The sequence below is a fragment of the Hippichthys cyanospilos genome, chromosome 2, assembly GCF_059441005.1.
Source record: "Hippichthys cyanospilos isolate Australia breed blue-spotted pipefish chromosome 2, RoL_Hcya_1.0, whole genome shotgun sequence".
Taxonomy (NCBI): Eukaryota; Metazoa; Chordata; class Actinopteri; order Syngnathiformes; family Syngnathidae; genus Hippichthys; species Hippichthys cyanospilos.
The window spans coordinates 29,749,906-29,761,562 of NC_142370.1; the positions used below are offsets into that span (position 1 = coordinate 29,749,906).

Below are 11,657 nucleotides of genomic sequence, written 5' to 3' on the forward strand. Positions count from 1 at the left end.
CACCTGATTTTAAGGCCAATGAGTGATGGGAAAACGAAGCCTCGTGAAACAGATTTTTTTCGGTGCTGTAATGCAGTAGTTCTCAACCTTTTTCTCAGTGATTGTACCCCTTGTGAAATATATTTTCAGGATTTTGGGGTTAAAAAAAAAAAAAGACTTAAAACATGCCATCAATGTCTGATTTACTAAACTTTAGAATCTTTCAAACTTTAATTGTATTGCTCCACAAAATAAAAAAAATTTAAAAAAAAATCAACATAAAGTGTCCTCTTTTGGATCATAGAAATCTGTCATCAAAAAGGTGTTACTTAATTACTAATATTTGTCCACAAAAAATAATCATAGTGTCACATCTGCTCTCAAAAAGAATAACCTGATAACTGAATAACTTACTGAACATAAAATGCGTTTTATGACCTTATATTTTCCTGAAAAATGTAATTCGCTCAATAATTACTTTTAAAGGACTTTTGCATGTTTGTTTGTTTTGTTTAAAATCTCGACTACTCCCTGGAGTTCCTTCAAGTACCCATTGAGAACCATTGTTCTAATGATTCTATTCATGTAAAAATAAAAATGAGTGCATTGTAAATGCATTAAATTTCCATTGAACGCAAAAAATAATGAAACGTGCTTCATGAGGCTCCATTTGCCCATCACTCGTCACAATATAATGGGAGAACCGCACTGAGCTAAGGAGTGTGATGACACAACTTCACATTAGCAATACAGTGCTGCAGCGTTTTTGCCCTTCCGCATCTTGAGCATGTCATCTAAATGAGGTGATTTCGTCTTTAAAAAAAACGACTCCCAAAATAAGAAAATTAAATCAAAATGAAAATACATGAATACAAATAAAAGTTAGTCAGCGAAATTGTCATTGTTTTTGACATGAGCAAATTTGAGGCTATTTCTCATTACTGACAGCAGATGGTGCTGTCGTGCACAGAAGAAGTCATCGGGCCGCCACATGACAGCAGCTAGTCTGGCTCTGCTCATTTTGCTTATAAGGGAAGGCTGCAGATTAAAACTACTTTAATGTTTTTACTACCAAACAATTATAGAACAGACAAGATTGCATCATGTATAGGTTGACACAAACACACACAACTCTATCATCGGTCTTTGGCCAGGCAGAGTATATTACAATGTAATATCTCCCACCTGTTCAGTGGACAATATAGTATTAAAAAAGAAGACATACAATCACATTCTATTTCGGGAACTGAATTCTATCCAGCTATTGGACTAAATAGACACATACAATTCCTTCAGAGAGGAACCTCACATTCCCCAGTCACATAGTACCTATCAATATCCTTATCAATAGAGAGTCTGAGCACAGTCAAGAGTCCAGAAGCAGTAGGGGGGGATGAATGGACCGGGAAAAAAAAGGAGAAGCACAAAGAGTCAAGCAACAAAAAAGAAAATCAAAGACATGCAGTGATGTCTAACCATGCAGTAGGCGACACTCGCGGTCATACACGAAGCGTAATGTATTGTGAAATAGAATTACATCACAGTATGAGGAATAGCTATTATTTGTATGAAAGCTATGTGGAATTCTTGTTGGAATTTACCTGTTGGAATTGTGGGAAGATTTGATGTTCTTGGCAGAGATGATGTTCAGGGACAAGATTGCATCAGCGGCGCCATCGTCCACTTCAGCCTTGTTCCTTATACGACCTGGTGGGAGAAAGAATGGCCCGGCAGATCAAATTACCGTATTTTCCGCACCATAAGGCGCACCGGATTATAAGGCGCACCCTCAATTAATGACATTTTAAATTTTTACCATATATAAGGCGCACTGAATTATAAGGCGCACCCTCAATTAATGACATATTTGAAAACGTTTTCAAACACAATATAGTAATACTCAAAGTAATAACAATAACTCAAATAATAACTTTAAACTCTCAATAGCATAAAAACAATGTCAATATGAGCAACCTTGTTCAACTGTAAACACACAAAAGAAACAGCTAAAGCTTACTTTATTAGTTCATTCCCCATCTACGAATCCCAATCTCAAGATTGATCAATATATAAGGCGCACCTGATTATAAGGCGTACCATCCGCTTTTCCCAAAAAGAATTAAGGCTTTTGGGTGCGCCTTATAGCGCGGAAAATACGGTAATACTGCAAAATCTCTGAATGATTTGTTTAGGGTATTGTGTCAAGCTGCGTCAAATGAGCCGTTAGCTTATCTTTAAAACCATCTACTGACATGTAAAAATTGTGCATCGGTGTTTTGTTTTTCTCATGTTGTTCTTTGCCAAGAACTCTCCATTTCTAATGCACTGCTTACCGACAACCAGCTCCCGAACATCTTTCCAGTGAAGCTCACTACCCTTCTCGTGGATTAGAGTCACAGTGATCCGCCGCTGGATTCCCTACAGCATAACAGACGACATTTTAGGAACATTAGCTTTTAGTGCAAATGTCAATTTGATGAAAATTTGAATTTATATCAGCCTGAGTGGAAAGACCGTGCATCTCCGGTACCTGGTGAAGCAGATATGTGCCGTGGCAAGGCAGTGCTCCACTGTGATCCACTATAGCTGGAATGTACCTGTGCAAAGATTATATTGAACGCAAACACACAGATTTTCCCCGAGACACAACATATTCATTTGTCTCCACTGCGGTACTGTATAGTGTAATTTTTTTTTTTGGTCTACAAAGGTTTTGACCAATTCAAACTATCCTACCGTGTGTGTGTAAAACGTATGCGGAGAAACTCACTCTCCTGTTGGCTCGAGTTCGCTGATCTCAAACCAGACAAGTAGGTCGTACTTGCTGACACACTGGCCCAGGTTGGACTTGGTGATCGTGTTCAATTTGGTGGCTGGTACTGACACACAAACACACACAAAAGAAAAAAAAAGGGTAAACATTAAAACGCTGGAAAAGGAAGGGTGCAAATCAAACGACACTTGGTGTAATTACATTGTTTTAGGTTGGTATGATAATGTAATATGCATATGCTATCAAAAGAGAAACTGTCTTTATCTCAGTCCTTATCTCATTAAATCCCAAAGACATATTTTTACGTTTTTCAAGAGTCCAGAAATTCAGTCTGAAATAAATTTGTAATAAATTATCAAGTACTTTTTGGATTTATTAACCCTAGTACTTGAACTTTAGCACTTAATTACAGGAAGTGATCAATTACTTAATTTATTTAGGATCAGCCGTTTTTCTTTTAGCCCAAAACCTAAAATAATTCTAAATAAATACCTGAGGCTGAATGTCTGGACTCCTGAAAAACGTAAAAATATGTCTTTGGGATGGAATGAGTTAAGATGATGACTCAGTTTCGGTTTTGACAGCTTTTGCATATCACATTATCTTACCATCCTAAAACTATTATATGAATTATTTTATTTTCAGCCCCCACCCCCCCACCCAAAAAAAAAAAAAAAAAAAATCTAAAAAGACATCTTTGGCACTGAATGAGTCCCACAGCTAGCTTTAAAAGTTTAAAGCAACACATGTACCACATGTCATAGACATACAACCCCATCAGCCTTGCTACAATGGCTCAAAGAAAGATTTTTCCACTGCTGACAGAATAATTATTAAAATCAAACAGCCACAGTCAGCGTGGTTCATCCGCCTACTACCTACAGCAGCTGCTCTGCATCTGAACATAGAAAGCTTACACGAATTCAACATCAGGGTGCAGCATATGCAACAGACTGGAGTGTGGTGGGGAGCTAGGGTCATTAGTGAACAAGAGGAGGGTGTTTAGTAGAGAGGAGGAGGACTAAACGAACCTGCGGCGAGGTAAATGTCACATCACACAACTGCACAGACGCAAAGTGCCTGCGGTAATATTATGAGAAAAGCCCAGCACTAATCTAATCACCACATATGGAAGAAGCTAACGCCCGCAATGTAAGCTATTCGATGGCGGCTGTACCGACCATGGTGCCTGGGCACTATAAACACGGGGTCGTCAAGCACCGAGAGGAAGGGGAAGTGCGACAGCTGATCGGCTTCGTCCTCCAGGCTAGCGACGGCCGAGGAGGCCAAGGCGTTGGCGTGCTCGGACAGAGTGTCCAGCACCTTGCCGTTCACATAGCCGCTCATCAGATAGCGGAGCAACTCGATCTTACGAATATGGTCTGGGGTGGAAGTGTTTCACGAGATGAGTGCGCGAGAAAATCCACAGGAAGCAAGAAATCAAAGACAAGTGGAAGGAAATATGAAACATGCTGAGAATGCAAAGGAGAGAGACTGTGTGAAGCTTCGTGATAGGGTGGGAGTAAAAACCTTACCGGGTTTAGACAGCGGCATTGGAATAGGATAGTACTTCCTGGAAGTCGTTGGAGGACTGTGGGGACAAAATGAAGGACTTTAAACCAAAACATTTCATTTTCATTGGGTGCAATAGATCCAAATTCATGACACCTAGAATAAACGTGCATAAATGATCCCACATTTACTCTTATTTGGCAGTATAACCTTGTTTGAATCATAAAGGATAAAGTTGTATGTGGAAGGAGAAAGTGCAAGAAGAAAGGAGACACCGTGACCCAACCACAGGACAGAACTATCTATGGTTGTTGTGTATTTGGAGAGGAACAAAGTAGCCACTGTATGAACTGCTAACCGGTAATTGGGCTGCAAAATTAATCGAGTTTTAATCGCGATCATGATATTGGCTGCCACGATTAATTAAGCGGATCCAAGGCGATTTTAACATTTAGAAATTCAAGCACTTTTTTGATTACAAGTCAGAGGGCAATGTTTCCCACTGTTTGCGTGAAAACAGCCTATTATTTCATCACCCTAATATATTATTTACCAGGGTGAAACGGCGTTGAGTTTCTCACCCGATTCCTAATACTTAAAAAATTTTAATAAATTTGGTTTGAAATGGCAGAAAATGACATTTTGACTGCTCATTGATTGAAATTTGCTTAAAAGTAAAAAATGTGCTTGGTTCTAAGTAGGATTACTTTTTTCATTGGTTTGCACTCAGCACGAAAGTTAGCTGTGTTGCCCTGTTGTGGCAAGTTTTTGCCATTAATTATTTCCTTTTTATTATTATTTGTAAGCATCAAGCCTTCTTTATATACTGCTTGTTTAAAAAAAAGGCCAATAAATTGACACGTTTGACCAAACATGATGACTGTCCTCCTCGCGAGCAAAAATAATCTAAAGTCTCTTGTCTTCCTTCCTTTTGTGCTGTACACTAAATGTTGTAGGTTGCCTGAACCTGACAATGACATCACTTGCTGGTTACACACCTGATGAGGTCCTGGCCGTGGAGATGCAGCGGGTGCTGCTGGTAGTGGCCGAACACTTCAAAAACGATGGGCTTGGTTTTGATATACTCAATGAAGGACTCCGTCACCTCTACAGAAATCTACTCAGGAAGTAAACAGCGGGAAATTGCCAAAACTGAGTGGGTGTTCACTGGTTTCAATGTGTACACGAAAAATGCAAATGCTCACATTTTGGACATGATAAAAACCAAGAGGAGCGCCTTTGCCGGTGTTTTTCAAGGGCTCGGTGGAAAAAGCTTCATCGTGACGATGCAGGAAACTGGAAAAAAACAGTCGGTTTGTCATTTCAGTAATGTATCAATTTGATACATAAGGCAGGTATATTTAAAAGGGATGTTAGATTACACTATCTGAGAAGCGCTGGTCGAGTGAAAGGTAAATTTAACTTTTAAAAAAATGAAGCCCAGATGTCAAATTTAAGAAAGTTAGACTGATATGCATTGGTTATAGAGAGCTCGCATACCACAGAAGCAGCTCAAGTTTAGCCTATTGCATCAATGCAAAGCACCCGGCCTCAACTGCTGCCACAGCTAACAAGAGCAACAAAGCACTTTACACCATCTATCCACCATCTTGGTGAGGACTCACTTGAACTGGCAGAAGATATCGGCATACTCTGGTGGGACGCCAGTTGTCTGGAGTACGGTCACACGAAAGGTGAAGGTGCTGCCTATCTCCAGCTGGCCTGGTAGACTCTCACCACAAGGCAGCTTGGTCTCGAGGATGTTTCCCATCTTGAGGTCTGAAAGAGGAGGCCATGTTTGCATTTGAATGTGCATACACATTGTGACCTTAAAGCAATAATGACGGTGATTTGTGGCGCAGGCTAGTGCTATTAGTTCTGCTGACCACTTTTGCACACGTTCCCAGACTACACAAGCCTCCTTATCCATAAACCCGCTTTTGCATTCAACAGGACCATCTGCCAAGGAGTAAAGGTTTGAAAGCCCTACCCATGTCATTGATTCTGTTGAGCTCCTCCGAGGGGGTGATGACCTCTGAAATTTGACCCTGGCCTTCCACTATGCGCAGCTCTTCCAGGGACAAACCAGAGTGGGTCATAACTGTGGATGGGAAATCATTCTATGGGGGGAGAAGAACAGAGGTTAATGCTCAGCAGAAATTGCTCCTACTACTGCTAACTTTTTTTGATCGTTAAGCCAGTAACGTCATTAAGCAATTAACACTAAATACTGATTTCAAAACATAATCCTGTACCATTAAGATTGATTGATTGAACACACAAATGCATAAATGATTAAAAATAGAAAGAAAAAGGCTAATCAATTAAGTACAACTTGATTAGTCCTACCTCTAGTTTTCTACACTTTACTCATCATCTAAACCCCTAGGGGAAATTTTGACCCTACTCAGGCTTTTTGATGTTTTTGATGTGTGATATCAAAGGAAAGAAATACCAAAAAAAAAAAACATTAGTAGGGTAAAAAATTGCATAGATTGTCACGCTGCCATCCCTAAATGCTTGCAAACGGGGGGTTGAGAGGTATACCCTATTGGTGTCTAATTTAGCCCATGTCGGGCTCATTTACTGCCATTCAAAATTGGAAATATTATCAATTGTGGATATATTGAAAATCAATGTTTTATCATGAATTTTCCCCCAATTTTTTGCATTAAGCCTTTCAACAAGGCACGATAGACATTTTTGTGTTGACACATCAAAACCATCTGTTGGCGCTAGCAGCCAATTTATTACATTTTTAAGCCTTTCAATCACTTTGATGATTGGCTTAGCCTGGACTCCCATATTACAAAAGTCTTCTAAAGTCATAATGCTCTAATTACGACGTAATAAATATTCCTATTTCAATATCTTAAATATATAAATTTACAGCATAGTTACTTTTGCTATTATCACATTTTTACAATTTTTGGGCGTAGGTTTTTTTTTTTATATGCATTAGCCTTTATTTGTACACATGAGGTCAAGTATGCCAATAAGTGTCAACAATACAACGAGTATACTTTTTTTAAAGTGCTCTCTGCTTATTTTAAATGACTACAATTTTGGATGTCATTCTTTCATTCATTTTTAGCTCAATGTCAACTCACTTTTTTGAAGTATCCATCATCGAAAGATATCTTGGCAGTACCCGACTGTCTTACTCCAGACCCGTAGTCTGGGGCCTCCTCATCAGCTGCAAAAAAAAAAAAAAAAAAAAATTAAATTTCCAAATAAATACAAAAAGACATCAAGCAGAACACAGCAGAGCCAAGTATTCTCTTTTTAGAGACTCATTATTTACTCACCTGCAATGGCCTGAACACCAACACGCAGGAAACCTCGCACGTCTCCTTTCTCTGTTACTATGGCAACACGATGAACCAGCGGGACGGGGTAAAGCAGGTTGCTCAGGTACACGAAAGCTCTACAGGTGGGAATGTGAAAGAATAAACGTCAAATCTGCTGCAGTGCTGCATGACAAATGCATTTCATTAAAACATTCGTAACGTAAAGAATTCTTAATATACAGAAGTATATGAAAAAAAACTGGCTAAAAGCCGTAGTACTCCTTTAGCTGCCCATTTATTATTACAAAATGACATGAATGGGTGATAAACAGGGAAGGCTATATAAAGGTGCTTTATCGCGCCATGTTCGACATTTGGTTTTGCTGAACATGATTTGTTGTTCTCTCCCGCTTCCATTTCTCTCATCTTCTCCAAGCACGGACTCCCAAGGCCAGTGGCAAAGGAGAGACACTGTATCAATCGGCGGAATGGCTTGAAGTCATGATGACGCTCTAAGATTGGCCAACGGTGTCATCACACGCTCGGTTACAAACTGGGTTACATGCATTACTAATAAAGCAGCAACAACTTTTTCAATTTCAGCAAATTACACTGTTAATAACTCTGACAAATGTAAACATGTTAAACAAGTCATAAATAAAACATGAGACAGGGTTAAGGGAATAAAAAACAAAACAAAACAAAACAAAACACAATGACAGAAATAGTGAACTCATTCAATACCAAAGAAGACATTTTCACTTTTATTTTCCTCCCAGACATTCAATCCCAGATGTTTATTCAGTTCAATTCTTTCAAGTGTTTGGCTAAAGGAGGTTCTAAAACTTGCTTGTGCTGAATAAATTAAGTACTAAGGTAATCAATTACTTTCAGTAATTATGTACTAATCATTTAGTTTACCTAAGTAATAACACAGTTGACGCATAATTGATACATTCGTATTTAGTGACATACAGTAATAAATTACTTTAGTAACTAAAAAACAAAAAAAAACATTACAGACAATTGCAAGTATTTATTTTATTTTTTTCTTAGTGCTGCTAAAGGAAGGTTTGAAAATGGTTGGTACTAAGTGTATCGAGCACTCAGGTAATCGCTTTCTTAAAGGTACTTAAGTAATAAAGTGATGAATTAACTTTGAGTATTAGAGTCCTTAAAAGTCGATTACTTAAGGTACTAAAGAAGTTTATGACTTTCGGTAATCTATGACTAGTATTTTCCTAAACTAATGTCTTTAGTACTTAAAGTGACACTGTGTAAGATTTAGATAAGGACAGCAGGCACATGCAAAAAATTACACAGGGAATATGTGTAATTTAGGGGCATTACGTTAAACACAACAATAAATACTCTTACTCCTGGTGTCCATAGCTATAACAGACATGGTGACCTCCAGAGGGGTGCCACCCCCCCATGTAATATAATTTAATGATAATATAATTTAATGATTTAACGATAACTAAACTAACAAAATCTTACACACTGTCCCTTTAATACTTAATTACGCAATTGGGCATGATTAATTTAGCACTTAATTACCTAAAGTAATTCATTACTGTACTACATTAGGTACTAAAATCATCAATGACTTTATCACTTAATGTCCTAAACACTTTAGAACTTTAGAAACTAAAGTCATCAATTACTTATGTACTTAGTTACCTGAGTACTTAAAAACATGATTAATTTAATTTTGACCCTTCTCAAGCCAAAAAAATAAAAATAAAACATTATAACTACCGGGGATTGAATGTTTCGAGGGAAAAAAAAAAAAAAAAGTTAAAATACTTCTTTGGGATTGAAAAAGTTAACAGATGGCAGTTAATACAATCGGTGTTACCATGGTGGCAAGGCAATGACACATCACAGTGGGAAGAGGGGGAGGCAAAAGAAAAGCATGATGGCCTTTTACTTCTCCTGAAAAGAAAGTCTTGCACGGCGGCCCGGAGCGGCGTGACTAATCGTATTTCATTCCCATTCAGTTTACCTCCGCAATGAACGCCATCTGGATGTATTCTGTTACCATTGGATGTGGGAGGCTTCGAATTTGCAGGGAGTATGAACTCCTCCCGTACGATTCGCGGTACCTTTTAACCGAAACGTATAAGCGAGCGCCCCGGGTGCTGCGCTAGCCCGCAGGTGCGACTCGTGGAAAAGCCGGCAGCAGTCACCAACCTTCCCACCAGGATGAACCAGGGGGAGCGGTCGTAGAAGGGGTCCTGGCCATCGCTGAAGATATCCGAGCCCTCCTCCGTGCCGGCGTCCGAGCTGGTGTCGTCCACGAACGCCTCGTCGTCCATCAGGTCGGACATCTCGCTCTGGCGCTCGTCCGCCAGCTCCGTGATTTCAGAGTCGGTGGTGGAGAAGGTGGGGGAGGGCGTGCGCTCGGCCAGATGCTCGTTTACGCAACCGTTGAACATGGGCGTGCTGAGAGATGAGTTGGACGGGAACGTTGGCACCGACACCCAGTACAATCAAAGCAACTTTTACGACAGAGATCTCGTTCATTTAGGGGGACCGAAAGTGCTAAAGTTAAATTTTTTCTGGCGGCTGCCATGATGGAGGACCGTCGTGAGCTTAGGGAGAGATATTTTAGACCTTGTTTCGTATGTGGATTGCAAAAGGCGATTTTATCAAATGTAATGCGGAAAAAGTTTCTTGAAGTTGTTGGCGAAATTTCCGCACTTTCCGATCAAGACATTGACCCAAGAGTGACCACAATTTTTGAAGAACTTCACACGGGCTCTGTCTTGGCTTGAAGGGCAGGGTAACCAATCAGGTGTTAGGACACGCCCATCAAACTTTGAGAGGACGGTTTTGTTAAATATAATAATGGTAATTTAAATACCAACACATTTAATGTAATGTTGATTTCATATTAATTAAAAAATTATTTAGTGACACATTTAATGAACCTGATTTATTTAAATCCATATTTGATTAATGAAACATTTAATTAATGACAAATTTATTTAATTATTTAATGGTAATTTATTCATTTATTGATTTCATTTTGGCACTTTCGCTCCTCCATAATTAATGGAGGCCATTTAAAATCAATGTCACATCAAACAAATCAATACATTTTATTTCTGGAAATCAATGCAATTTTTGCACCTCCCACCAACTTGAGAATTCTTTCTGAACCTAATTTCACAAATGTATTTTTGTATCAAGAATATATTTTTTAAAGGAAATTTGATGACTAAAACCTTCAAGTAGAGTCTGATGGAAGAGCAAATTGCTGGCGATGGGCCGAAATCTGTCAAAATTTGATTGTCCCCTCTCCACAAATCGTAACTTATGATCAGACCAAATTTGTTCTTTGTTTTGTTTGTGTTTTTTTTTAACAAAAATTTTTATTAATTGTTGAATAATTTACCCCTTGTGCACTTCTTTCATTCAATCCTTTGACAGTCACATCAAAGGCATATTACATAAAAACGAGAGCATTGAAAAAAAGACTGTAGGGAGCTGAAATTTCACCCAGATGGTGACAACATGTCAAGGTTCAACCACTTATCAAACAACCAGGAGTGTGCCATTCATTGGCTAAAATCCTGCCAGATTGATGTGGAAGAAAATGACCTTAAAATGGTCAAAATACTGCACACGCTTTACCGTGTTGAAAATGATGTGTTCTCTTTGGCGATAAATTGCTACTGTTTGAACAAATATGCCTGTTTTGGTCTCACTTGAAAAGTGATGATTTTGTGGTGATCAGAAATAGGCCCATTCCAAAGGAAAAAAAAAAATAGCCCAGTGTTTTAAATTGTTCACCGGCTTTTGTACAGTATGAGGTGGACATTACATCAGAATGACAAAAGAAGAAAAAAAAAAATCACAATTAAAACTAGAACATGTATAAATAAAAACATATGGTCATATGAAAAAAAAAAAACATGAGTTATGACATGAAACCCAAAATGTCAAACAAAACAATGCTTGTACATAGGGATGGGGCCAGACAATTTTTTTTTTTTTTGCAATGCAATCTGTGTTTTTCTGATATGCCAATATTTTACCATTTACTGGTATTTCTTCAACTGGAAAACCAAAATCTCATCACACAAGTGATTTGA

The 11,657-nt window shown here is 38.6% G+C and overlaps 1 protein-coding gene across 11 annotated transcripts in view; it reads right to left on the reverse strand.

The window, feature by feature from the left end:
• kif1b (kinesin family member 1B) overlaps window positions 1-11,657 on the reverse strand; it is a 64,474-nt gene that overhangs the window by 11,461 nt on the left and 41,356 nt on the right. For 5 of the 11 annotated variants that reach the window (XM_088438181.1, XM_088438207.1, XM_088438199.1 and 2 more), the window contains 14 exons: window positions 9,751-10,002; window positions 7,573-7,691; window positions 7,375-7,460; window positions 6,255-6,384; window positions 5,890-6,043; window positions 5,470-5,560; window positions 5,263-5,381; window positions 4,288-4,343; window positions 3,934-4,134; window positions 2,750-2,858; window positions 2,510-2,576; window positions 2,313-2,397; window positions 1,581-1,686; window positions 1,309-1,335 (listed from right to left, as the gene is read on the reverse strand). In XM_088438181.1, coding sequence (XP_088294307.1) covers window positions 1,309-1,335; window positions 1,581-1,686; window positions 2,313-2,397; window positions 2,510-2,576; window positions 2,750-2,858; window positions 3,934-4,134; window positions 4,288-4,343; window positions 5,263-5,381; window positions 5,470-5,560; window positions 5,890-6,043; window positions 6,255-6,384; window positions 7,375-7,460; window positions 7,573-7,691; window positions 9,751-10,002 — 1,602 coding nt within the window. The remainder of the gene's footprint in view (window positions 1-1,308; window positions 1,336-1,580; window positions 1,687-2,312; window positions 2,398-2,509; window positions 2,577-2,749; window positions 2,859-3,933; window positions 4,135-4,287; window positions 4,344-5,262; window positions 5,382-5,469; window positions 5,561-5,889; window positions 6,044-6,254; window positions 6,385-7,374; window positions 7,461-7,572; window positions 7,692-9,750; window positions 10,003-11,657) is intronic. The other 6 variants (XM_088438250.1, XM_088438241.1, XM_088438225.1 and 3 more) reach the window with 4 other exon arrangements.